This window comes from Bos taurus, chromosome 3, assembly GCF_002263795.3.
Source record: "Bos taurus isolate L1 Dominette 01449 registration number 42190680 breed Hereford chromosome 3, ARS-UCD2.0, whole genome shotgun sequence".
Classification (NCBI taxonomy): domain Eukaryota; kingdom Metazoa; phylum Chordata; class Mammalia; order Artiodactyla; family Bovidae; genus Bos; species Bos taurus.
Window position 1 is genome coordinate 110,803,014 of NC_037330.1, and position 25,638 is coordinate 110,828,651.

Consider the following 25,638-nt stretch of genomic DNA (forward strand, 5'->3'; position numbering starts at 1 on the left):
CCCATGGGGTCGCAAAGAGTCAGACATGACTGAGCAACTTCAGTTTCTTTCTTTCTATTTTAAAATTTATTTATTTTATTATTTATTTTTGGCTGCACTGGGTCTTCATTGCTGGTGCAGGCTTTCTCTAGTTGCAGTGCATGGGCTTTTCATTGTGGTAGATTCTTTCATTGCAGAGCACAGGCTCTAGGTGCATGGGCTCAGTGGATGCGGCTTTTGGGCTTAGTTTTCCCATGGTATGTGGAATCTTCCTGGACCAGGGATTGAACCTATCTCCTGCATTGGCAGGTGGATTTTTAATCACTGGACCACCAGGGAAGTCTGCTCATGTTTATGAAGCATCTGCTATATGCCAGATATTATGCCTAGTGCTTTACACACAGAAGAGGGCTAGAGATACAGAGATAGGCCACAGAGTGAGACTCCTTCTATCCTTGGTGTTCAGACTTGAGGTCAAAATGCTCTCTCCTGGGGTTGGGTCAGCTTTCTTGTGCTTCAGAGGGACCCTCTGGGCTGGATTGGTTCTGGTTGGGGAGTGTCTTGAGCCTCGCCTAGAAATAGCAGGAGTTAGCTTATCTCTTGAGCTTTAGAAATAGCCTGGCACCACTGGTGCTAGGTACCCCAGAGGTCAAGAGACAGGAAACTGAGAGGTAGACTCACAAGGAGTTGTGATTTGTCCATTGGCTTCCCTTGTACCTCAGATGGTAAAGAATCTGCCCGCAATGCAGGAGACCTGGGCTTGATCCCTGGGTCGGGAAGATCCCCTGGAGAAGGGAATGGCTACCCACTCCAGTATTCTTATCTGGAGAATTCCATGGGCAAAGGAACCTGATAGGCTACAGTCCATGGGGTCACAAAGAGTTGGACACGAATGAGCGACTAACACTTTTTTTGTAATTTCTGTACACTTGTAATGAAGTTCGTTTAGAAAAAAGCTGAAGACAGTCTTCCTTTTTAATTACTGGGCCAATATTGGAATCACTGGACCTGAATCTCCAGAGAATTTGGCTCTGACCTTCAAAGCAGTCAAAACAAAGAGAGGCTTAGAGTTAGAGAACTCTGGGTTCAGATCCTTAGGGTAGTGCCCAAGTTAATGTAAATTTAACAAGGTCTCCAGGAAATTCTGATACTCAGTCAGCTTGGCAGGAGAGCCAGGAAACTGAGCACTTTGGTTTTCTCACGTACATGCTGGGCATCTTTGAATAATTCATCTACCTTCTCTGAGCCTTGGTTTGCCCATCGGTAGAATAGGATGGGAATTCCTGCTCAATTTGAGGTAGACTGTAGTGTTATAATATCATATATACTTTGGAGGCCGAGTTTGGAAATGAGCTACATTTTACACGTGGATCAAGCCGCTCCTTTCTCTGTTGACTGCACGTAAATAGGATGCCATGACTCTTTCCTGGGAGGTGTCACAAGATGCAGCCACGGGATACTTGCTGTCATATTCATCCTCTGGTTGCTACTGAGGACCTTGTCCATGACTTCATCCAGTGACCTCTGCATAATCACCCGTGGGGGAATTTCTCTGGGACTCAGTGACAAGACTAGTGTGGTTGTCATGAGTGCTGGCCTGTGTTTGCCAGGCAGGCCCTGAGACACACGGCACAGATGGAGGGCTTACAGGCACCAGGTGCCTCTCATGTTTTTCTTTGAGTTCCCTAAATAGCCCTACGAGTATGGTACCATTATCTTTCCTATTTGACTGGTGATTAAACTGGGGCCCAAAAACTTTAAATGACTTTCTCAGGCCACACTGCTAGGAACTAGCAGAGCCAGCATTTGAGTCCAGCTGAGTCTTACAACACAGCCCTTGCAAACAACCCACAGCCTATACGCAAAGTGCTGGCTGTTCTGAAGCTCAAGGTCAAAGATGCAACCATCCTGTTCCCTGAGTGTTGAGTTTACCACTAACCCACCTTCTTCCATACCTTTATATTTTCTTTTTGCCAGTTTGCTCATTCAAAGCAAATGAAGCAACAGCCTCTGGTGTATTTAGTCTTAGTGCAGTGTTATGCAACATGGTTCCATGAACAAAATTCTTGTTTTGCTTTTTCTTAGTTGCTTAAATTCTTTTTAACACATCACAAAGTGATTCTGCATCACAAACTATCAAAACCAAAAACAAGAATCTTGATCCTCAGTGACTGAACTTCCCTCAGAGGAGGAGGGCAGGCTAGGAACCTGTAGGCTGAACCAGGCTGAGTCCCTCGTTAGTTAGTGGGCAGAAGGTGGGGGAGGGCTTGAAACACTACAAGGTTGATAATTTTTGCTCCATTATGTACTCATTAATTTCCTTCCTTCCACATGATTATATCTCTATAGGTTGCTTTTGATCATTTTTGTAATGCAGTAGGTCATAAATGGGCTTCCCTGGTGGCTCAGACAGTAAAGAACCTGCCTGCAATGCAGGAGAACTGAGTTCAGTCCCTGGTTGGGGAAGATTCCCCTGGAGAAGGAAATGGCCACCCAATCCAGTATTCTTGCCTGGACAATTCCATGGACAGAGGAGTCTGGTGGACTGCAGTCCTTGGAGTCGCAAAGAGTTGGACATGACTGAGTGACTTTCACTTTTTCAGGTCATAAATAATAAAAGTTGTTCTTCCCTGCAGTACTCACCCCCCATACTTGGCTGTCAGCTCCCTTGTCCTCTCCCCCAGGGGTCAGGTGAGAGAACCCTGAGGGGATGGGATCAGGTGGAGAGGAAGATGGCGCTGTCTGGGAGAGGTATAGCTGGGGCAGAGGGAGGAGTATTTAGGGGAAAGATTAGACACCAAGGTTGATCCCAAAGCAGGCCCCGGGACCAGCACAGGGCAGAGGTGCCTCCATCTTTCTCTGCATGGGCTGGGGGTTTCTTTTAGTTCAAATACCTAAGTCTCACACTGAGACCCAGCCTCTGCAGAACTAGAGATGTTCCTAAGGCAAAGTGCCTCAGACACGCCCCCATTCCAGCACCACGGTAACTGTCCTTCTGGTCTCTGCTCCCAGCTCAGCGAGGAGCTGAACCAGCAGCTGGAGGCCGTGTGCGGGTCCGTGTTTGGGGAACTGGAGTCCCAGGCCGTGGACGCTCTGGATCTGCCCGGCTGTTTCCGCATGCGGAGCCACAGCTACCTCCGGGCCATCCAGGCTGGCTGCTCTCAAGACGACGACTGCCTGCCCCTCCTTGCTGCCCCTGCCTCTGTCTCAGGGAGGCCCGGCTCCTGTGAGTATGCCCTCTCTGCCCCTGGCCCAGCCCTAGGTTGGAGAGTGATCTGGGTTCCAGCTCCGGCCCTGGTCGCGGCCGTGCTGCTCAACTTTGGGCAGATCGCTTGCCTCTCTGGGCCGGATGAAGGGATGATCCGTGGTTCTTTACGTAGCGGCACGTGGGTTAGGCGTGGCTGCTGGGTCCTGTGCTACTGCGTGGGTGTGGGGGGTGGTCGGCCACAGACTCTTACCGGGACGGCGTTTCTCACCCGCTGTGTCTCTGGGTTCCCTGGCCGCAGCCTTCAACTTCAGAAAGGCCCCGCCCCCCATCCCGCCGGGAAGCCAGGCCCCGCCCCGCATCTCCATCACCGCCCAGAGCAGCACCGACTCCGCCCACGAGAGCTTCACCGCGGCGGAGGGCCCAGCCCGGCGCTGCAGCTCCGCGGACGGGCTGGACGGCCCGGCCATGGGCGCGCGCACCCTGGAGTTGGCGCCGGTGCCACCCCGGGCCAGCCCCAAGCCCCCCACACTCATCATCAAGACCATTCCTGGCAGGGAGGAGCTGCGGAGCCTGGCGCGGCAGCGGAAGTGGCGGCCGTCCATCGGGGTTCAGGTATGGCCGGAGGAGGCGCCAACGAAAGTTTTGCTTTTTCTTGGTTGCTTAAATTTTTAACACCATGGATTCTGTATGGCCTTGGCCATGTTGAGGATGGGTTGAGAGGGTCAGTGGGGCCTTCTGGATACACAGACCTTTTCCTCGCTTGCTCTTAGCCTGATCATCGACGGGGCGTGGGTTGGGGTTGCTGCTTCAAACAGCCGGGCCCACATCATTGTCCCTCATCCTGGCACCATCACCCCTGGCAAGCGGGGAGCGGTGCCCAGAAGTTGTAACCTTAATGCATCTAACCTCTGGGGTCTGCCGTCCTGTTCAGGCAGGTCATATTGGCAGGATCTACCCCCTGGCTTGAGATTCAGGCATCGCTTGCCCTTCTCCCTGAGGAAGAGCTTGAGGGCCTTGGTCTAGCTCTGCCTACTGACTCCCCAACCTTGCCACCAGGTGGAGACTATCTCGGACTCAGACACGGAGAATAGGAGTCGAAGAGAGTTCCATTCCATCGGTGTACAGGTAGAAGAAGACAAGAGGTAGGTCCCAGTGGGGATATCTCAGGCCTTGTGGGCAGGGGGAGAAGAGGAGAGAGGGCTGCATAAGGGCCTCACAGGCCTGGTCTCCCTGTAACCCTCTCCTCGTGGTCCTGGGGAGCAAGCCCTTTTACTGGGGAGGCATCAGAGCAGCCATAGAGGTTCTTCGAAGAGATGCCCCACCCTGGGCAGTCATCAGATCTCAAGTGAGTTCTCTTAGTTCCAGTGCCTGTCCCAGGTGCTGAGTGGTGGACAGGAGGTATACAGAGGTCCAGGGAAGGGGGTGGTAGGGAACAGTGGCAGGTGGGTGCAAGCAGCTGTGCTTTACAGAGGATCACAGGATTTTTCCAGTCCCTGCTGACTTCCTGTGGTGTACAAGTATGTGAGCTCAAAAAGAAATAAACATGAAGATTGCCTCTCAGGGACCCCTGGTCGATAACAACACTCCTCCTCATTCGGCTCACACAAGCATTTAACCAGTCGGGGGTACCTATTATATGCTTGAGTGTGTGTTGTACCCAAGAAATCAACAGCCACTCTCTGGCATTAGATGGCCTCAGAAAGATTGTTTTCTTAATTTCCAACTGAAAAATTAGCACTGAGAGCTCTGGAGGGAACACTGGAAGGAGTCCCTCTGTTGTTGCGTTCCTGTGGAAGATGCTTTCTTTCCCTAATGACCAGGCAGCAGTACCACAGTGGCCCATCTACCTTCTGGGCTGCCCTGCTCCCAGGCCAGTGGCCCTAAGTGGTGCCTGGGGCTGGCAGGAAGAGTTTCATGGTAATCTGTGTGGCCCAGGCGTACCCCCTGAAGGAATAAAACTAGAGTGCCCGTAGCAGTCCTTAGCAGCTCTGTTTCTGGTTGCCATTGTTGGGCTTTTAGACTTTCCCTAAATTCCCCCAGCTATTTCTGGGAACCCCTGGGAGCATTTTGTGTGTGTGTGTGTGTGTGTGATCAAGACTTCTTGAAGTTCCTGTGGGGCTTCACCATTTTCCTCCTCTTCATGTTAGCTCCCTGCAGCTCCATATGTTCTTAAGGCTGTGAACGTCTCTATCGAGGACAGCAAAAAGACACCCTTGTTGCCCCCATTATTCCTGAAAGCTCCTGTCCTCCAAATTCTTTTTATTTATTTACCTTCACCGGGTCTTAGTTACAGCATGTAGGATCTAGTCCTGACCAAGGATCGAACCCAGGCCCCTGCATTGGGAGTGTGGAGTCTTAGCCACTGGACCATCAGGGAGGTCCCCTTCAAATTCTTAATATACCGTAAAGAGCTCAGAAAAGTTGTACTTTATGGCAAACCAAATCCTGCAAGTCCATGACTTGAGTTCTTGAGAGGTGGGGTAGGAGTCATGGCTAGGTGCAGCTCTGTGTTCAGAACCCTGCCGCCAACTCTAATGCTGAACCATGGACCATCAACCAAGCCCACGTGGCCCCGTTTGCCTCTTGATGAGGCTTCTTGGTCCCTCATCCACAGAGACCCCCAGAGGTCCCCCATTCCGCAAAACAAACCTGAATCCTGGGAAGAGTACAGCAAGCATGCTGCTGAGACCTGAGCTAAATCAGCAAACTCTGTCCTTCACTCCTGGATTGATTCATTTAGAAAATGCTTATTAAGCATCTGTTACATGACAGCTTTGTTAAATGCTCCGGGAAGCGTGAAAGACATGACTTTTGCCCTCGTAGGAATTGTGGCCTAGAAGGGAATCAAGGCAACAAGTAAACAATCCATGAGTGGGATTTCCTCGGAGATCCAGTGGTTAAAACTGTGCTTCCAGTGCAGGGGGTGTGGGTTTGATCCTTGTCAGGGAACTAAGATCCCACAGGCTGTGTGGTTCAGCCAATAACTAAATACATTAAATAAAGTTTAAAAAGAAAATAATACATGAGTAAAAATATGATTACACACTATGGTATAACAAGTAATGGGATATTATTACACATTACAGTGGTCATATGAAAGAAAAAATCAGGTGCTAAGAGAGAAGGGACTTTATTCAGATTAAGCAGGAGACATTTAAGCTGAGACTTGAGGGCTGACTGGGAGCACTCAGGTGATAGCGGGTGGGGGGCTGGTGGGCTTGCGGGAAGCATCCCAGAAAGAGGGCATAGTGCTATGTGGGAGCATTGGGAGAGGAAAGAGTGACACGCTTCAGGAACTGAAAGAAGCTTCATATGGCTGGTGTGGAACAGGATGGGGTGGTTGTGAGGCAGTGGATTGGAGAATAGGTGGGGCCAGGTCATGTAGAGCATGGGCATGATAAAGAACTGGAACTTAATTCTTTTTGAAAAAACCTTCTTATTTTATATTGGAGTATAGTAGCTCAGATGGTAAAGAATCCGCCTGCAATGCAGGAGACCCAGGTTTGATCCCTGGGTCAGGAAGATCCCATGGTGAGGGGAATGGCTACCCACTCCAGTATTCTTGCCTGGAGAATTCTGTGGACAGAGGGGCCTGACGGGATCACAAAGAGTCAGACACGTCTGAGTGACTAACACTTGGACACTTGGATAGCTGATGAACAGTGTTGTGATGGTTTCAGGTGGACAGCAAAGGGACTCAGCCATGCATATACATGTATCCATTCTTCCCTAAACTCCCCTTGGAATTTGATTCTAACTGATGAGTGGCCTTTGAAAGGTTAAAGAAGGGGTGTGGTGTGATCTAATTTATGTTTACAAAGGATCACTAGCTGCTGAGTGAAGAATTAATTTGAGGGAAGTAAGGGCAGACATGGGGAGGCTAGGAAGCAGGATTTTTTCATGGTCCAGAAGGAGGGCATGGTGGACAATCTGAGGTTAGGGATCTTTTTTCCCTGTTAAATGTATACCTGGGTACTACCAATGTATGGGAACACTGTTAGGTTTTACATGTTGATTTTGTATTCAGCAACCTTCTGCTCTGTCTTATTAAGACCCAAAGTTTGTCTGAAAATCATGACTTTTTTTAATGTAGTCAGTTTTGCAAATGAGAATATTTCTTTTAAATCTATATTTTAAAAATTTCTTGGAATTCCCTGGCTGTCTAATGGTTAGGACTCCACATTTCCACTGCTGAGGGTGTGGGTTCAATCCGTGGTCAGGGAACTAAGATCCCACAAGCTGCATGGCACAGTCAAATAAGTAAATAAATAGATAAAAGTAAAATCTCTTTTTCTTATAACAGTGTGTCGACTAGGACTTCTAGTTCACTGTTGAGTGTAGCATTCGTGTGTCATTCCTGATATTAGGGAATATCTTCTAAGTCCCACTTAGAAGTATGATGATGTTGGCTGCAGATTTTGATGGAAATCGTTAACCAGTTAAGGAAATTCCTCTCTATTTCTAGTAGGCTAAGAGTTTTTATTTTTCAATAAAAAATGAGAGTGGAATTTTATTGAGTGCTTTTCCAGAATCTACTGAGATATGATCCTAGATTTTCTCCTTTCATCTGTAATGTGCTGAATTATATTGATAGATTTTTCCATGTTGACCCATTCCTTCATTCCTGGGTTAAACCTCGATGGATCCCATTATCAATTTGGATTAAGTTTGGCTAAACAGGGCTAAGTTTGGCTAAACAAGGCCTACTCACTCCAGGGTTCTTGGGCTTCCCTTGTGGCTCAGCTGGTAAAGAATCCTCCCCCAATGTGGGAGACCTGAGTTTGATCCTTGGGTTGGGAAGATCCCTTGGAGAAGGGAAAGTCTACCCACTCCAGTATTCTGGCCTGGAGAATTCCTTGGACTGTAGAGTCCATGGGGTTGCAAAGAGTCAGACACGACTGAGGGACTTTCACTTTCAGCAGACAGGGAAGATGCAGGATCCATCCCTGGGTTGGAAAGATGCCCTGGAGAAGGGCATGGCAACCCACTCCAGTATTCTTGCCTGGAGAATCCCATGGCTAGATGAGCCTGGCAGGCTACAGTCCATGGGGTCACAGAGAGTTGGACATGACTGAAGTGACTTAGCATGCACACAAACAAATAAAAAGCCTGGATGTTGAAGTTCAGTGTCAGGACCCCAGACTCCTCTTATCTTGCTGATCTTCCACCCTTTGTATAGCACTCATCCAAGAAGCTGATGATAAAACCCTAGCTATCCTGTCTGCATTCTGAGCAGTACCAAGGAGGAAGAGAGGAGGAGGATGCAGTCCCTCCTTTTTAAGAGACTTCCTAAAAGTTACAGACAGCACTTTCACACATCACATTGGCTAAAGCTTCATCCCATGGTGGCATCTGGCTGCAAGGGAGGCTGTGGAATAGTCTTTTATTGGGAAGCAAAGTGCAATGAGCAGAGCTGAAAATTAGGGTTCTTATTGCTGCAGACAAAGAGAAAAATGAGTATATGGAACTCTAACATTTTTTGTCACAGTCTTGTGGTGTTATTTTCATAGACATTGCTGGATTTTTGAATAGCTGTTACTTTACTTGAGATTTTTATATTTATGTTCATAAATGATATTGGCCTACAATTTTGTTTTGGTTGTTGTTATTTAGTTCAGGCATTAAGGTTATGCTCGACTCTGAAAATGAGCTTGGTTGTGTTCTCTGTGTTTCTGTTCTTTGAAACGATTTGTGTAAAATAAGGGTTATCTCTCCCTTAAAGTTTTGGTAAAGGCTGCCTATAAAGCTGTCTGGGCCTGATGCCTTTCTGGGATAGGAGAAACTTCAAACTACAGCTTCAGTTTCTTTAGCGGTTATTGATCTGCTGCTGCTAAGGCCCTTCAGTCGTGTCCGTGTTCAGTTGTGTGACCCCATAGACGGCAGCCCACCAGGCTCCCCCATCCCTGGGATTCTCCAGGTTATTGATCCAGTCTGGTTTTATTTTTCTTCTTGAGTCAATTTTTGTGACTCATGTATTTCTAAAAAATGGGCCCTATAACAAAAATCGACAGTTTTCAAAATTTTTGGTATAAATATTCTGATACTATTATAATTTTATAAAATTTTAACATATTTATAAGCTGTGCCTCATTTTTATTCCTAATACCACATATTTATACCCTGCCTCTCTTTCTTGACTCATTTTGCCCAAGGTTTGTATATTTTATTATTTTAATATATTGTTAAAAATTGTCCTTTATTAGTCTTAAAAAAAAAAACTAGCTTTTGGTTTGGCTGAGTGTCTCTATTGTTTCTCTTTGACCCTTAATATTTCCTTTCTTCTACTACTTTTGTGTTATTATTTTCTTTCTTTCACCATGTTTGTTTATTTTCAGCCTCTAGAACACTACTTCTTATTTTCTAATGTGTTTTTAAGGTTATCCATTCGCTTCTAACTACATTGCTGTATCTGTATCTCATCAGTTTTAGGGTGCAGTGTTTTCATTGTTCAGTTCTAACTAGTTTGTAACTTTCATCATAATTTCTTTTTTAACTTGTAAATTATTTAGAAGAATTTTTTTTAAAGATTTCCAAATGTATTTTGTGTGTGTGTGTGCGGGGCTCCTTTTCATTCTCAGTTTCTAGATTTTCTACATTGTGGTTATAGAATGCATTCTGTATGCTATTTATTCCTTAGAATATGTCAGGGCTTCTTCATCATATACGTATATGTAGTCAGACTTACAAATTACATTTTTCAAATGTTTACCTTTGGTTTTTGGATGTTTAACAGTTATGAGACAGGTGTGTTAAAAATGTCTTACATGATTATGGATGTGCTGTTTCCCCTGGGAATTTTATTAATCCTTTTCTTTAACTTGAAAGAATGCTATTTAGTATTGTCGACCACAAATTGGCACCTGCCGTGGGTGCTTGCCATCCATCCACCTCTACGAGGATTACATCATGTGCTGTTGCTGCAGCAGCACCTCCGATACCCATGAAGGAGCTCAGAATGGAGAGCAGAAATGAGGCATTCTGCGGGAAAACCGGCAGGACAGGCCTTCAGATAGTCAGATGTTCTCAGGAGCTGTTTCTATGAGCCCAGTTCTTGTATCTCATCATATCTAGAAAAGCACTAAAATCCTTCACCGTGACAACTGTTTATCAGCAGAAACTTTCTACAAAAAACTGAGCTTGATTGCACGTACTCCCCCTTTTCCAAAATCGCGTGTATACTGTCCCTCCACCTCACCTCTCTGAGCAGTTTCTCAGAGCTATCTGAGCGTGTATCTCCCAGGCTGCAGTCCTTTTTGCCTCCAGTAAAACTTAACTGGCAGCCCTTACATTGTGCATTTTTTTAAGTCAGTAGTATTCAGGCTTATGATTATTGTATCTTCTTGATGGGTTGGCCCTTTTATCATTAAATAGGATGCTTTTCATCCTTATTGCTGGTTTTTGCCTTGAAGTTGATTTTGCCTGGTTTAATTGCTATGTCTGCTTTCTTTTGATTAATTTTCCACTGCATCTTTTTCCATCCTTTGTCTCCTCATGTCTCTGTATCCTCGTGTTTTAGATATGTCGCTCATAAGCAGTATGGGGCTAGAGTTTAGTAGACCTATTTAATCCATTTATATATTTTTGATTACTGATTTATTTGGCCTTATCTCTATCATCTCTTGGAAAATTTTCTTCCGGACATGCTTTTTCTTTGTTTTTATCCTCCCCTACTTTCTGCCATCTATTGACCTGATCAAGGTGACTTTATTTCTCCTGTTCCCTCCATCTCTCCACTGGTTTGGAAGTATATGTTTTAGTAATGATTTCCCTCAGATTTCAAACAAATATACTTAATTTCACATTTCTCTAATAGAGTCTGAAATTACTATTTCTATCTTGAAATAGGCACAAAATAAGAACCTTGAAACACTTTAATTTCCTTCTTAGTTCTCATTTTCCATGTTATGTTTTTCTATTATTCTGATTATACCTCTTTAAAAAACCCTGCCAAATCAGTTGTTGTTATATCTTTTATGGTTTAATAGTTTGGATTTACAAACATGTTTTAACAATTTATGTGTTCACTATTGCTTGTTACTGCCCACTGCTTCCTCCTGGGTTCAATTCCCTTTATGCCAAAGTACTGCTTGAGCTTGGGACCAGTTTTAGAGTTAATATCTCAGCTTGAGGTTTCTGTATTTCACTGGTACTACTCATTCAGACCCCACACCCACACACAGGGCAGCCTTAATATTCTGATTTTTCAGCATCCTGCTTCCAGGCCACATACCTGAATCATGACATGAGTCTTTTAGTCTGCGTTTGTAAATGAAACAACCTTTTTTTTTTTTTTTTTTTTTGGCTGCTGGCTTTATTCATGGGGTCTCCTTCCAGGTCCCCAGGATGCACAGGCTCAGGGTGTCTCCTTTTATCCTCCCTGGGCATTACCATCTAGCCTCTAGCATATGTCTGGCCCGTATTCCTGTGGCTCACTTGGCTGAGATTCCTGTTCACCACTCAGATTTTGAATCTCTTCTTTGTTTCTGATACTTGAAGTTGTCTCTTTCCTATTTTCAAGCTTGGCATTGTAGCAAAACCACCTTTTGGGCTTTGCTTGATCCAGCATTTCTATGTGAATGGGGGTGGTGGGTGGGAACTTCTTAAGTTGGTTCAGTCCACTACATCGATCAGTCGTCTGGACTAGGCCATGAACAGCAGACAGAGAAGTGGACTGATTTTGGAAGCATTTGGAGTGAAGTCAGGAAGGGTGGGGACAGGTAGAGACTGAGGTCTTCCTTGTCCTCATGTAGGTGCTCAGAGAGGTTTGGAGGGGTGAGTTGGGGAGGGGAGATGGTGTTGGATCAATGTCTAAGGAACTGAATTGCTTGGGACAGGTGATCACATTGGGAGTCCGGAGGGGGTGACAGGTGGGGAGAGAAGAAATCTGGCGCATCTTTCTGGCCAGGTTCGCTTGTATGTCTGCTGGAGGCATCCTTAGTTATGCGCCTGCGCTGTCCTTTCTGTCCCTTATGTCCCTGGCACTCAAAGTCTGACTTACCACACACCATGTCCCAACTGGTACGTAAAAGTGAGCCATGAGTACCAGCAGCCGTTCTAGGCATGCATCCAGGCTTAGCCCCCCCACCCGCTGCCACCAAATTTTCTTGGACTCTCTCGTCCTTGCTCCTGTCTCACTGGTCCCAGTATTTCTCTCTTTCTCTCTCTGTACTTTGGTTTTAAAAATGGCAGGGGAGGAAAAGTTTCTCCTTTTCTGCCATGCAGGGGTTCTCTGCTAACGTTTTGGGTGAAAAATTCAGATTTATTGCCCATAACACCTGAGAGTTGCCTGTGGGTCTTTGCTGTTGTTCATCAGCAGTGGTGGCCTGGCTTAGAGACAGACAGGAGTTTGGGTTGGTGCCCCTTCAGTTCCATCTCCACCATGCCCCCACCTAAGATTCATTTGTCCACAGGCGTTAATTGTATCCCTGGTATTTGTGTTATATTTTGTGCTGGGCACCAAGGATACAGAGGGGGACCCAGCCAGACACAACCCTGCACTGTGAAGCTTGCTGCTGCATTAATCTAGGAACCTCCTAAGTGATGCAGAAGTATAACTGCAGGAGCCTCAGAGGAGAGGTATATACACTGTGAGAGTGTGTGATACGGGGCTTGGACCCGTCATGGGGGTCAGGCATGGACTCCCCATTGCGGAGAAGGTGACATTTGAGTGGAGACCTGAAGGATGAGCAAAAATCAACAAGGTGGAAGTGGGAGCTGAGCGTTCCCGGCAGAAGGACCAGCAGGTGCTAAGACTCTGTGGTGGGAAGGAGGGAGGGAGCATAGTTAAGAAACAGTTACCAGCCCTGTCTCAGAGCATCCCACAGCACCTGTCTTTCCAGACCCAGCATACTCTGGGCCTTGATAAAAGAATGCATCAAATGTCCTTGCTGAATATCAGAAGTCTGTTCTAGGGCCTTCTAAGAACATCGAAACCATGTGATTTTTACTTCTGACTCTCTCCAATCATGGGATCCCCTTGTAGCTTCCACTTCTAGATCTCTCCCACTAAGATCTTATCTTAAATCCCAAATTTAGCAAAAACAAAACAAAACAAAAAACATGAGTAGAAAACACTATACTAGCCAATTAAATTTGATTATCAGATAAGCAGTGAATTATTTTTAGTAAAACTATTTCCCAAAGAGTACTTGAGACATATACTAAAAAATTAGCTGTTATTTATTTGAAATTAAAATTTAACTGAGAGTCCTGTAGTATTTTATCTGACAACCCTGCTTACATCCAAATGCCCACTTAGGGATACCTGGTGAACTCTGTGCAGGAAGTCCACCCCTTTCTTAGTATCATGGTCATTTCTGGCACTTCGACTTGTGAAGGGAATGTGCTGAAAGAACAGGATGCATCCATCCTCATGATGTTATATTCCAAGAGCAGTCCTGCAAAAGCAGTGAGTTGCTGACTGGCCACAAGACTGGGGGGTGGACACCACCTCTAGTCCTCTGCTGTCAACTCCAAGATGGTCATGATTCTCAGTCTCCCATCCTAGCCCCACTTGGGTGGAGGTCGGGAGACAGCCCCCAGGCTAGGGATGGTGGACTCGGGGATCCCTGATTGATTATATGCTTAAGCTCTTGGATGCTTTCTCAGAGAGGGAGCTGGTACAATGGCTGAGCCTTGCTGAAATCTCCAGGCCCATTTTCCCTCCCACCCCTGCCAGTCTGCTGCCAAATACTCCTAGCAAAACCACTTGATAACTCCTAGAAAGTTGAGCGTTCCTTGGACAATGCATCTCATGGGATAAGCCAGTTTCTTCCCAGAGCCTTTTGTTATCCCTTAGAGAATCACAGTAGAAACATCTTCCAGAAGTAACCATGATGACAGCTTCCAGAAGCATCAGGAATGTGACATTGTCATTCTAAAGGACTTGAGGGGAGAAGGCCTCCTCAACCGTGTTAAAAGGCTTGGGGAGAAAATATTGTGAAAGGCATTGTTATGAGTTAATGGTGATTCATAACTGAAGCCAGTTTCTATCCTGTGTTTGCAGCTGTTGGTGAAGACTGCAGCAAATACTGCCAGATCCAGAACTAAATAGGGGCATAAGCCCTGCACTTCAGTGCCCTGAAAATGGATCTGTTAGAGTTACGATTAGGTTTGGCTGTGAGTTATAGAAAATCCCTAAATGACAGTGACTCAAATATGACAGAAGTTTATTTCTCTCTTGCCTAGAAGTCCAGAGAGTCAGTTGAGGGCTGGTGGGTGCTACACGGTGTCAGGGCCCAGTCTTCTTTTACCTTATTGCTTCTCCATCCTCAGTACTTGGCTTCCATCTCATGTTCCAAAGTGGCTGCTTGGGGTCCAGCCATCGTGTCTGCATTCTGGGCAGCAGGGAGGAGAAAGGAACAAAGAACGGCATACCCTTTCCCTTTAGGAACATTTTCTGAAAGTTGCACATTCTACTTCTGCTTATATCCCCTGAGCTACAACTTAACCACATGCTGCACCTGGCTGCAAGAGGAATTGGTAAAAGAATCTTTGTTTGAAGTGGCCATGTGTCTAACTTAAAACTGTGGGATTCTATAATTAAGGGAGAAGGGCAATGGATGTTGAAGGGTGATTCATAGTCTCTGCCATCCTTCCTTCCACCCAACAAACCAACCAACCTACCACTCAAGCAACGTTTATTTGAGGAACTGCCCGATTGAAGAAGGGAGACAGATATACAAATACACAACTATAATGCAGTGTGATATGGAGTATAAAAGAGGTTTTATTCAGAGTGCTGTGGGAGAACAGATGGAAATGATCAAAAGCAATCATGATAATCAGTAACTACAATGGTCTTGCTGGGTTCTCAGTGCTACACTCCCATTATTTTATTTTCCACCTCCCTTTCTTTTCAGTGCAAGCTACAAGCCTTCCTGCCTTACCATATAATAGCTAACATTTGCAATGGGCAGGCCAGGTGCTGTTAAATTTTTTAGATTTATCGTAACACTCCTGTGAATAGGTACTGTTATCGTTCTCATTTACAGACAAGGAAACTGAGGCACAAACCATAGAGCTGGGCTTTGGACCTAGGCCGTGTGGCTCCAGAGCATACATGCTTAACCACTCTGCTAGCCTGCATCCCCAAAAGCTGTTCATTCTCATTTCCTCTCCCAGCCTCCTTACCCCCTAATCTCCAGCAGACAACTGCCCTGCTTACTTTATTATTTTTTTAATTTATATTTCATTTTTTGGCCATGCCTTGCGGCAAGTAGGACCAGGGTTCAAACCTGTGCCACCTGTAGTTAAAGCATGGAGTCTTAACCACTGGACCTCCAGTGAAGTCCCGTCCCTGCGTATTTTATTGTAACAATTAAGGTCATCTGGTGGGATCTCTTTCCACTTCTGGACCAACCTCTAGCTTGCATGTCTTCCCTTGCCTTCTCCAACAGTCTGGTCTCAGGGCTTGAGGTATCTGCCTTTCTGGTTAAGGCTGCCCCTCTCCCTCAATCCTAGGGAAGCAGTGGAGTGTCATGGTTTAAGAGTTGGCCGCTGTGGACAGACTGCCCTAAATTGATACCACCAGGTCTCAGGAAGTCACCTAACTTCTCTAAGTCTTAGTTTTCTCACCTGTAAGTAGGGTTGATACTAATGTGATGATTGAGCATATTGATTAAAGCATATAAAGTGCTCTAGCACATGCTAACTGCTCAGAGGATATTCGTTTTTATTTATTCCCCTCATATCTGGTCCTTGGATTACTGCCTTTCTATTCTCTAGCTTCAGTTGACTTCTCTTTACAAATTGCATTGTTACCTATTGCTGATAGGATATATAGTCACAAATTTAGCAGCATCTAATAATCCATATTTATGATTTTACATTTCTAGAGGTTGGAAGTCTGAACTGGGTTTCACTGGGCTAAAATCAAGGTGTTGGCAGGACTGATCCCTTCTGGAGTCTCTGGCAAGCCTCCATTTTGTCACCTTTTCCAGTTTAGAGAGGCTGTCTGCGTTCCTTGGCTTGTAGCCCATTTCTGGTTTCAGAGCCAACAGTGGCGGGCAGAGTCCTCACATGATATCATTCCAGCCTTGATCCTGTTGCCCCATTGCCTTCTCTGATGCTGACTTTCCTGCTCCCCTCTTTCACTTATAAGGACTCTTTTGACTAAAATGTACACAACTGGAGAGTGCAGGATCTCAAGATCCTTGATGTGGTCATTTCTGCAAAGTCTTTTTTTGCTGTGGAAGGTAACCTATTCACAGGTTGTGGGGATTGGGACATGGACTTCTTTGGAGGGCCATTATTCTCCCTGCCCCTTAGGGATATAGCATGTGAGAACCATCCTTAATAAAATGTCCCTCCTCCCAGTCCTATTGAGATATAATTGCCAGATAATCATATTATCCCTTCCTTAAAAGTACTTTGCCTTCTCTCTTCCTGCCTTCTCTACCAGGCTCTTTAGAAGAGTTGTCTTGCCTGGTGGTGGTGGTTTAGTCGCTAAGTCCTGTCTGACTCTTTGAGACCCCATGGACTGTAGCCCACCGGGCTCCTCTGTCCATGGGATTTCCCAGGCAAGAATACTGGAGCGGGTTACCATGTCCTTCTCCAGGGGATCCTCCTGACCTGGGGATGGAACCCGTGTCTCCTGAATTGCAGACAGATTCTTTACCGCTGAGCCACCGGGGAAGCCCATTGTCTTGCCTGGTGTTCTCCACCTCCTGCCTGGGGAATCCCAGGGACAGAGGAGCCTGGCGGGCTACATACAGTCCATAGGGTCGAAAAGAGTCGGACACGACTGAGCACTCAGGCACACACTCCTTCTCACAGCCCCCTGCCTCTGCATCTTGCTCATACTCCACCAAACTGGCTCTTGCCCTGATCACAAGTGGCTTCCATGTTGCCAAGTTGGTGGACACCTTTCCTTCTCTGCTGCTGCTGCTGCTAAGTCGCTTCAGTCGTGTCCGACTCTGTGCGACCCCATAGATGGCAGCCCACCAGGCTTCCCCGTCCCTGGGATTCTCCAGGCAAGAACACTGGAGTGGGTTGCCATTTCCTTCTCCAGTGCATGAAAGTGAAAAGTGAAAGTGAAGGCGCTTAGTCGTGTCCGACTCTTTGCGACCCCATGGACTGCAGCCCACCAGGCTCCTCCATCCATGGATTTTCCGGGCAGGAGCACTGGAGTGGGTGCCATCGCCTTCTCTGAATTTCATTCTCAGTTGGTTGCATTTTCCAGTTGGCTGCTCATTCCCTCTTGAGACCCTTTTTTGGGGGGACTCCCCACTTTTTTGGTCTCCTTTCTGCTTTTAGGTGACTTTCTCTTGATTTTCTTCCTTTTCCTCGCTGGCTTAGACACATCTGGGGCTACACTGTCTCTACCAGCCCCTGAAATGCCTTTGCATCTTCGTTCCATTGCTCTTTTCTTGGGTAATCTTATCCCACATTGCTAGTTTTATTTATTTTTAAAATCATTTATTTATTTTTGGCTGTGCTGGGTCTTGTTGCTGCGGGCAGGTTTTCTCTAGTTGCGGCAAGCGGGGGCTACTCTCTGGTTGGTGTGCCCGCGGTTCTCATCGCGGTGACTTCTCTTGTTTCAGAGCACAGGTTCTAGGCACCCAGGCTCAGTAGTTGTGGTGCGTGGGCTTAGTTGCCCCACGGCATGCGGAATCTTTCTGGACCAGCGATCAAACACCTGCCCTGCAGGCAAATTCTTAACCATCGGACCCCCAGGGAAGTCCTACATTGCTAGTTGTAAGTGCCACTTGCTCAAGGATGACCAGTTCCTGCTTGCGCTGTGCAAATCTCTGGCTCCTGGCTGGAAGTGTTGGTAAAGATTGTGTTTCCAGTAATCCTATAAGCTCCTCAATTTCTTTGGTCTTCCTTCAAGTAGACACGATGAGAGAGCTCCTTGAGGTACTGATTTGAGAACCATGAAGCCTGGAGCACTCAGGCTTCTGAAGTTCCAGACTATGTGGCCTATTTCCATCAAGACACAGAGTGATCTTCTCAGGACCTCTCAGAGGATAGTGAAAGGCACAGACCCAGGGATACTGAAGGACAGGTCCATGCTTCGTGGGGGTAACAGGAAAGCAAATAGGAAAGGCATATTTTCACTAATGTATTTACTGGGGCAAGCCCCACCTTTCCCAGCGTGGTTTGCAATTGCTGGAGCACTGAAGGAGCCAGACACTAACTGGAGCTCAAAGCACAAAAATATTCAAAGGAAGCCAAAGGGCATCCTAACAGTTCAGTTAGACACACAAAACTCTCACCAGAAACAGAAAAATGTAACCAAACAGTGGCATGCATGAGTGCTCAGTCATGTCTGACTCTTTGCCACTCTATGGATTGTAGCCCAGCAGGCTCCTCTGTTCATGGGATTCCCCAGGCAAGAATACTGAAGTGAGTTACCATGCCTTTCTCCAGGGGATTTTCCTGACCCAGGGATGGAACCTGTGTCTCCTGCTCAGCAGGAGGATTCTTTACCCACTGAGCCACCTGCTGCTGCTGCTGCTGCTAAGTCGCTTCAGTCGTGTCCGACTCTGTGTGATCCCATGGACGGCAGCCCAGCAGGCTCCCCCATCCCTGGGATTCTCCAGGCAAGAACACTGGAGTGGGTGCCGTTTCAGCCCTAAAGAGTGGGATTGCCTCCGTGTGCAAGAAGACCGCTGAGAGAGACATGTTCTGAGGATGGTCTAGGGAAGGCTCACAGAAGAGGGCACTTGAGCAGGGAACCAACAGGTGGTGGGGAGGAGGAAGGCCCTTTCAAGTGAGGGAATAGCAAGCGCAGAGGCTAAAGTCAGGGCCACGAGAATCTACTTGGGGAGCAAAGAGGGTGCAAGCTGGATGAAATCAGAGGGAACTGCATCCAGAGTAAACATCAGCACAGGAAGCCTGGACTCTATCTTGGTGGCAGTGGGGAGCAATGAAGGGTTTTGAGCAGGGGAATGAGTTGGGCAGAGGTCAGCTTCAGAAAGACTACTCCAGGGACTTCCCTGGTGGTCCAGTGGCTAAGACTCTGCACTCCCCATGCCAGGGGCCCAGGTTTGATCCCTGGTCAGGGAACTATTATTAGATCCCACATGCTGCAACTGAGTTCTCATGCCACAACTAAAGATCCTGCACTGCAGAATAAAGATCCCTTGTGCCTTGACTAAGACACAGCACAGCTAAATAAGTAAATAAGTATTAAAGAAAGAAAGAAAGACTATTCTAGTCCTGGGTGGATTGGTGAGGGAAAGTTGGGCCCCAGATCCTAAAATATGCATAGGTATAGTTGTGTAAGACATAATTTTTAAAATTATAATTTTATTTAAAAATTCAGTATTTCCATACACTATATATATATATATATATATAAAATATATATTGCAGTGGTCACCACGATAAGTCTAGTTACCATCTGTCACCATATAAAGTTACTACAGTAGTATTGACTATATTATTCATGCTGCACATTTCACCCCTGTGAGTTATTTATAATATTTTATAGCTGGAAGTTTGTCCCTCTTAATCTCCCTCACCTATTACACTCATGCCCCACCTGCAAAGTATAATTTTAGAGAAACGAGATACCTTGACAATGGTACTGGTCCATTCATATCATTTTATATCATATATGGGTGTGTGTTTGTATGTAATATATATTCATATATACCATATAATGTATTTTACACACACACACACACACATATATGTACTAGGTGGTCCAGGTGGAAGGTGAGTGACTTCCCAAAGGCACATAGCATCAAGGCCAGCATTAGAACTCAGGTCTGCCTTCTATTCCTGTGCTCTTCTCTGCTATACTGAGTGGAGGCAGTGGTGTCTAAAAGGAGGCTGATCCAGTAGTCAAGGTAAGAATGATGCAAATCCTGATCAGGGAAGACAGGGCAGGCGGCAAGGTGAAGACCATGCAGGACGCAATGTGGATATGTTCTTGCTTTCTCTCTCTCTCGGTGGGGGTTGGGACATAGGGCTGGTTGGAGACTGCACATGAGTGCATCTCTCTTTCCTGGGTCCTGCTGCATCCTTGCGGGCCTGGTTTCTATGGCAACAGGCTCCCAGCAGGCAGCCCGCCAGCTGGAGGGAAGCAGGCAGGGAAAGAAGACCTGGACAGCAAGAGGAAGGCTGAAGTTGTGGGGGTTGTGGGAGTCTCCCAGGAAGCTGGAGGAGCCCCTAAACCTAGCTCCCAACCCCCTTTTTCTTCTGACCATGAGAGTGGAGGTAGCTTAGGACACATGGGCTTTTCTTGCCTGCTCCTTGAATTTCCAGACCGCAAACTTCTATTCATCTCTCCCTGCCACCCCTGCATCTCCTGACTCTCACTTTAAGTGTTGTCTGACCCCACCCTCATGCCCCTCGGGAGCAGTGACTTCTTCATAGAAAAGAGCCCTCACTCTGACTGAACTCAGTCAGGTGGCGGGGTGCGGGGGGCAGAACAAGGCCAATTGACTCTGTTTTGCATAAGATTTGCATATTATTAACTCAAAGACAAGAAATTTCCAGGCCCTGTGTCATTCCTGTCAACAACTTAATTCAGCTGTCTTGGCACTGGCTGACTGTCTGGCCAGGCTCTGTGCTGAGCCATGAGATCCCTAGAGGAGAAGTCCTCCCAGCTGAAGCCCACCCCCCTTCCCCCAGCTGCTCTAAGACAGTTCTTCCTGATGTTCTAGCAGCTGGTGTGATGGGGAGTTCTTGGGCTGTGGTGCGTGGCAGCCCTGTGTCCACATTCTGGCTCTGCTGTTTCGCAGCTGGGTGACCGTGGGCCTCTCTGGGCCATAGCTGATTTGTCTCTCCATAGAGCTAAGGACATACCCATACAGCTGGTATAAATTAGCAAAGACACAGTGTTAAAATGCTGAAATACTTCTGTGCTTGTGGCGAAGAGCCACCACCCTGGACCCTCCTGGGGCCCCTCTGGTCCACCCCTCAACCCAGCTTCTGCAGGATGACGCCCTAGCACTTTGGCTTTGTCTGTCTGATGGGTATATGCCAGCCTCTGCTCTGCCCATCGAGTATGTGTGGTTTAATGTTTTGACCATCACCCCTGTCCAGAACCGGTGCAGCAGGTAGGTATATTATGTGCTCACTGGTGGCAAAGACTGATCCATTTAAAGGTGGTGGATGACTGTCCATCACTTTGTAGGTTTCCTGTCTCATCCCTTTTGGCCTGGGGTGCAGGTGAGGCTGGGGTGAGACTGGGCAGGGGCAGAGATGACCGCCTCCTCTCTCACCAGGCGGGCGAGGTTCAAACGCTCTAACAGTGTGACAGCCGGCGTGCAGGCTGACCTGGAGCTAGAGGGCCTGGCCGGCCTGGCCACCGTGGCCACAGAAGACAAGGCCCTGCAGTTCGGACGCTCCTTCCAGAGGCACGCCTCTGAGCCCCAGCCCGGGCCTCGGGCCCCCACCTACTCAGTCTTCCGCACGGTCCACACGCAGGGCCAGTGGGCCTACCGCGAGGGCTACCCACTGCCGTACGAGCCGCCGGCCACCGATGGGTCGCCCGGCCCTGCCCCTGCCCCTACCCCTGGCCCCGGGTCCGGGCGCCGCGACTCCTGGATGGAGCGCGGCTCACGTAGCCTCCCGGACTCGGGCCGCACGTCCCCCTGCCCACGGGATGGCGAGTGGTTCATCAAGATGCTGAGGGCGGAGGTGGAGAAGCTGGAGCACTGGTGCCAGCAGATGGAGCGCGAGGCGGAGGACTATGAGCTGCCGGAGGAGAGTGAGTGCGGGGACTCTGTGCGCCGGAGGCACGGGGGCTGGCGGTGGCTGGGAATGCGGTGGGATAGGAGAGGACCTTGGGCGTGACTGTGCCTTTCTGTTTGGCGGCGTGACCCCAGGCCTTGGTGGCTCCCACTGGCAGCAAGCCGGGAGCTCCTGGAAGGAAGTGCAAGCAGCTTCAGAGGCCAGAGCTAGGACTGGGGAAAGTGAGCGGGTGAAAGGGCTGGGCTTTCTAGGATCGCTACCAGCCCAAGGCCATGGAGATTCCAGGAGCCCCTGTTCCCACCTGGACTGGCTGGGAATCCAGGTCTGATCCAGGTGTGAGAGCAGGACTTCAGGCAGAGGGGGAGGCGGTATGCGGGTCAGCTCTTGTCTGCGGCCTGGGAGAAGGAGACTCAGCCAGGAAGACATGGTCCTGCCAGAGGTGCCTGCCAGGTCCAGTGTGAGGGGAGACAACGGTTTACTGCCGAACCCTCAAGCTGATAGGATTGTGACTAGAAGATGAGTCGGGGACGTTTGGTAATTTGGTAATTCATTCTTTGGTAATTCTCAGTGAACCAAGGACTCACCTGCTGATGGGTGACGAAGTTCTGCCAGCGAGGCATCACTGAGCTAGTGCCTGGCTGGCTAAGGCTGTAGGACTGGACTGGTGCTGATTTCCATCTGTCCTCTGACATGGGAGGGAAGAGGACACAGGAGGATAACCAGTCAAGAAATGTAGATCGTATGATGGAAGAAACATCAGTGTCTGGGGAGTCAGTCTTCTTGGTGAAGTGGGGCAGGAATTGCTTGTTAGTATCTTGAACATATGGGATGGGGAGGGGCCGGAGGAGACGGATGGATGGTGCCAGATAACAAGAGGGGTCAGAGTCATCCCATGCAGACTTCCTGGAGGCAGAGGAAGGAGAGGCATCATTCCCCTCCCCCATCTCCTTTTGCTCTCCAGTCCTGGAGAAAATCCGCAGTGCCGTGGGCAGCACACAACTTCTCCTGTCCCAAAAGGTTCAGCAGTTCTTCCGACTGTGTCAGCAAAGCATGGTGAGTGCTCATGGGCATAGAGCCCACCGGGTGTGTGTGCCTGGTAGATGCCCAGAGCGTGTGGCTGCCTGGAAGTGAGCACAGGTGTTTGTGCCCATGATGGAGAGGTCTGGGCTCTTTCTTGTCTCCCTGCCTCCTGGTCCCCACTCCACTCTCCCAGATTGAACTGGACAATGAGGGTGGGGTGGGGCTTTCTCAGGTTCCGGCTGGGGCTCAGGCCTCTCTGACTGGCTGCCTCCCCTCTGACTCCTTCCACTGCAGGACCCCACTGCGTTCCCTGTGCCCACCTTCCAGGACCTGGCGGGTTTCTGGGACCTCCTGCAGCTCTCTATCGAGGATGTGACCCTCAAGTTCCTGGAGCTACAGCAACTCAAGGCCAACAGCTGGAAACTCCTGGAGCCTAAGGTGGGGGGAGGTCCCTTCAAGCCAAGAGTGCAGAGCCTGGGAAATGCCCTTCCCCAGAGAGTGCGGGCGGGGGAGAGGAGGGCAGGAGAAGAGACCCTGGGTAGCCAAGGCAGACCTGGACAGGTGATGGGGACCCTCTACGACCACCCTCTGGGTCACTGCCCTTTGCTTGGCTCCAAGGCAAGAACCATCTCATCACTGCCTGAGCTGCAAGAACCCCTTTCTTTGGTGGCTGCGGCTGTAGTTTGAGGGAGCCAGAATGGCAGACTGCCCTCAGCTTGGCTCTAGGCACGGTGGGGGGACCTTCAGCCCTCATCTCACTAGACCTTCATAGAGATGGGGCCCAACAGCTTGGAATGTGACCCGCATTGCCTAGCCCGGGTCAGGGGCGCTGCACTACCCCCTGGGTCTGGAGGGAGAGCATCCACTCCCCAAGAGGGAGCGAACCTTCTCTCTCAGATGCGAGAGGGCGAAAACGGCTTCACCAGGGGGCGCACGAGTCCACCTTTTTTAAAAGATGAAAAATGTGAGTTTGACCTTGGCAGAACAAGCACCCCTGGGGCTTCGGGGTGGGGGGTTGGGGGGGCCCGCACGCGCTCTCGAGAGCCTGGCTCACGAGTCAGAGGTGTGCGCTGTGAACTCCTCGGGGCCGAGGGGGAGCGAGGTGGGGAGTCGGCCGGGACCCCGCCCCCAAACTAAGCGCCGCTCCTCTGCCGGCAGGAGGAGAAGAAGGTCCCTCCGCCGATACCAAAGAAGCCCTCGCGGGGCCGGGGTGTGCCGGTGAAGGAGCGCTCCCTGGACTCGGTGGACCGGCAGCGGCAGGAAGCGCGCAAGCGGCTCCTGGCGGCCAAGCGCGCCGCCTCCTTCCGCCACAGCTCGGCCACCGAGAGCGCCGACAGCATCGAGATCTACATCCCCGAGGCCCAGACCAGGCTGTGACCGGCCCGGCCCGCCCAGCCCGGGCCCGGGCCCGCGGTTTTCTACCCGTACTGTACACCCAGCGTCGAGGTCACTGTGAACGCGGGCCGCCCCGTGCGCCCGCCCCGCCGGCACCGCACGCCCCGGCCCCTGCTGCCCGTCACGCGCTCGTGGGTTTTTTACCTTCCTGACCCCACGCGAAGGCGCCCGGGCTGGGCTGGGGGCCGTGCCTCTCCGCCCTGTGCCCCCACCGGGACCCCTCTTCCTCGAGGTCCGACGCTTCGTCCCCACCTGCTCCCCACGGGCACCATCTCTGCCATTACTCCCCCACCCCACCCCCGACGGGCCAGGCCGGGCCGGGTCCCCCATCTGGGCTCTGCGTCCCCCTTCTCCCCACCCCACACCCCCCTCCCCACCCCGCGGGGCTGGGCTTCGTGGGGAAATCAAGCTTCGTGGCTTTTTATGAAGAATCCCGAACCCCGCCTAGGAGCCCGCCCCACCCTCCCAGGGGCTCTCCCCTGAGCCCTCAGCCCACCGGGCCCAGGGACCACAGTGGCTGGACCAACCCAGGACCAGGGCGCCTGGGCCGCTCCCCTTTCCCCAGCTGCTGGGGAGGGGAGATGGGGGCTTCCCCTCACCACACCTGTGGCTGTTCCCACATCCCCTTGAGTATCCCAGGAAAAATAAAACGGCAGAACTGCACTTGAGCCAGCTGCTCTCTCCAGAAGAAGCCACTTCTGCGCGTGCGTGCGTGGGGGAGCCAGGGAGCCGGGTGGGAAGGCCCGAGCCCACATTCTTGATCTGGGGAGAGCAGGGTTTCGTGGGCCAGCTGGGGGAAAGGGGCTTTGGCCCCCTGGTGGCGACAGAAGGACCCTCCTAGAGGGGCCGGGGTGGGGGTGGAAAGGCCAGTCTTTCACCTCCTAGTTCAATCTGGTTTCCTTTACGCCTTCCAATTCCCTGGGCTTCCTAACCCCCTTCCCCGTGCCCCCACCTCCACCCCGCCCCAGAGGGAAGCATGTGCTTCATAAACAGTGAGGGCTGCTGTTCTTCGATATGAGCAAATATTGGTGTTCTTTCCCCTAAAAAGCCAGTGTTCTCTCTGCTCCGGAAAACTGTTAAGTTCTGCGCCGTCACATTTTCTGATGCCTCCAGTGCATGGGCACATTGATGGGAAGCAAAAGAGAACAGAACTTCCCTGGGAAGCTAAGTGGCATCCCCAACCTAATGTTTATCAGATGCTTGCTGTGGGTCAGGCAAGATGTGAGTGCTTTACATGAATGTAGCTCAATCTTCTAACAGATGAGAAAGCTGAAGCTCAGGAGAGGTCAAGTGTTCAGGCCAAAGTCACAGGCAGAGCTAAGAGTGTAGATCCAAGTCTGTCCAGTGTCAATCCTGAGCTTTTAGCTCTACAGCCTTTTGAGCCC

At 49.3% G+C, this 25,638-nt stretch overlaps 1 protein-coding gene across 4 annotated transcripts in view; it reads left to right on the top strand.

The window, feature by feature from the left end:
* Positions 1–24,916, top strand: part of DLGAP3 (DLG associated protein 3) — a 61,928-nt gene extending 37,012 nt beyond the window's left edge. For all 4 annotated transcript variants that reach the window (XM_005204733.5, XM_010803623.4, XM_059884380.1 and 1 more), the window contains 7 exons: positions 2,992–3,205; positions 3,486–3,799; positions 4,244–4,329; positions 21,370–21,854; positions 22,800–22,891; positions 23,153–23,296; positions 24,017–24,916. In XM_005204733.5, the coding sequence (XP_005204790.1) occupies positions 2,992–3,205; positions 3,486–3,799; positions 4,244–4,329; positions 21,370–21,854; positions 22,800–22,891; positions 23,153–23,296; positions 24,017–24,235 (1,554 nt within the window). In that variant the 3' untranslated portion in view covers positions 24,236–24,916. The remainder of the gene's footprint in view (positions 1–2,991; positions 3,206–3,485; positions 3,800–4,243; positions 4,330–21,369; positions 21,855–22,799; positions 22,892–23,152; positions 23,297–24,016) is intronic.
* Positions 24,917–25,638: the final 722 nt, after the last annotated feature.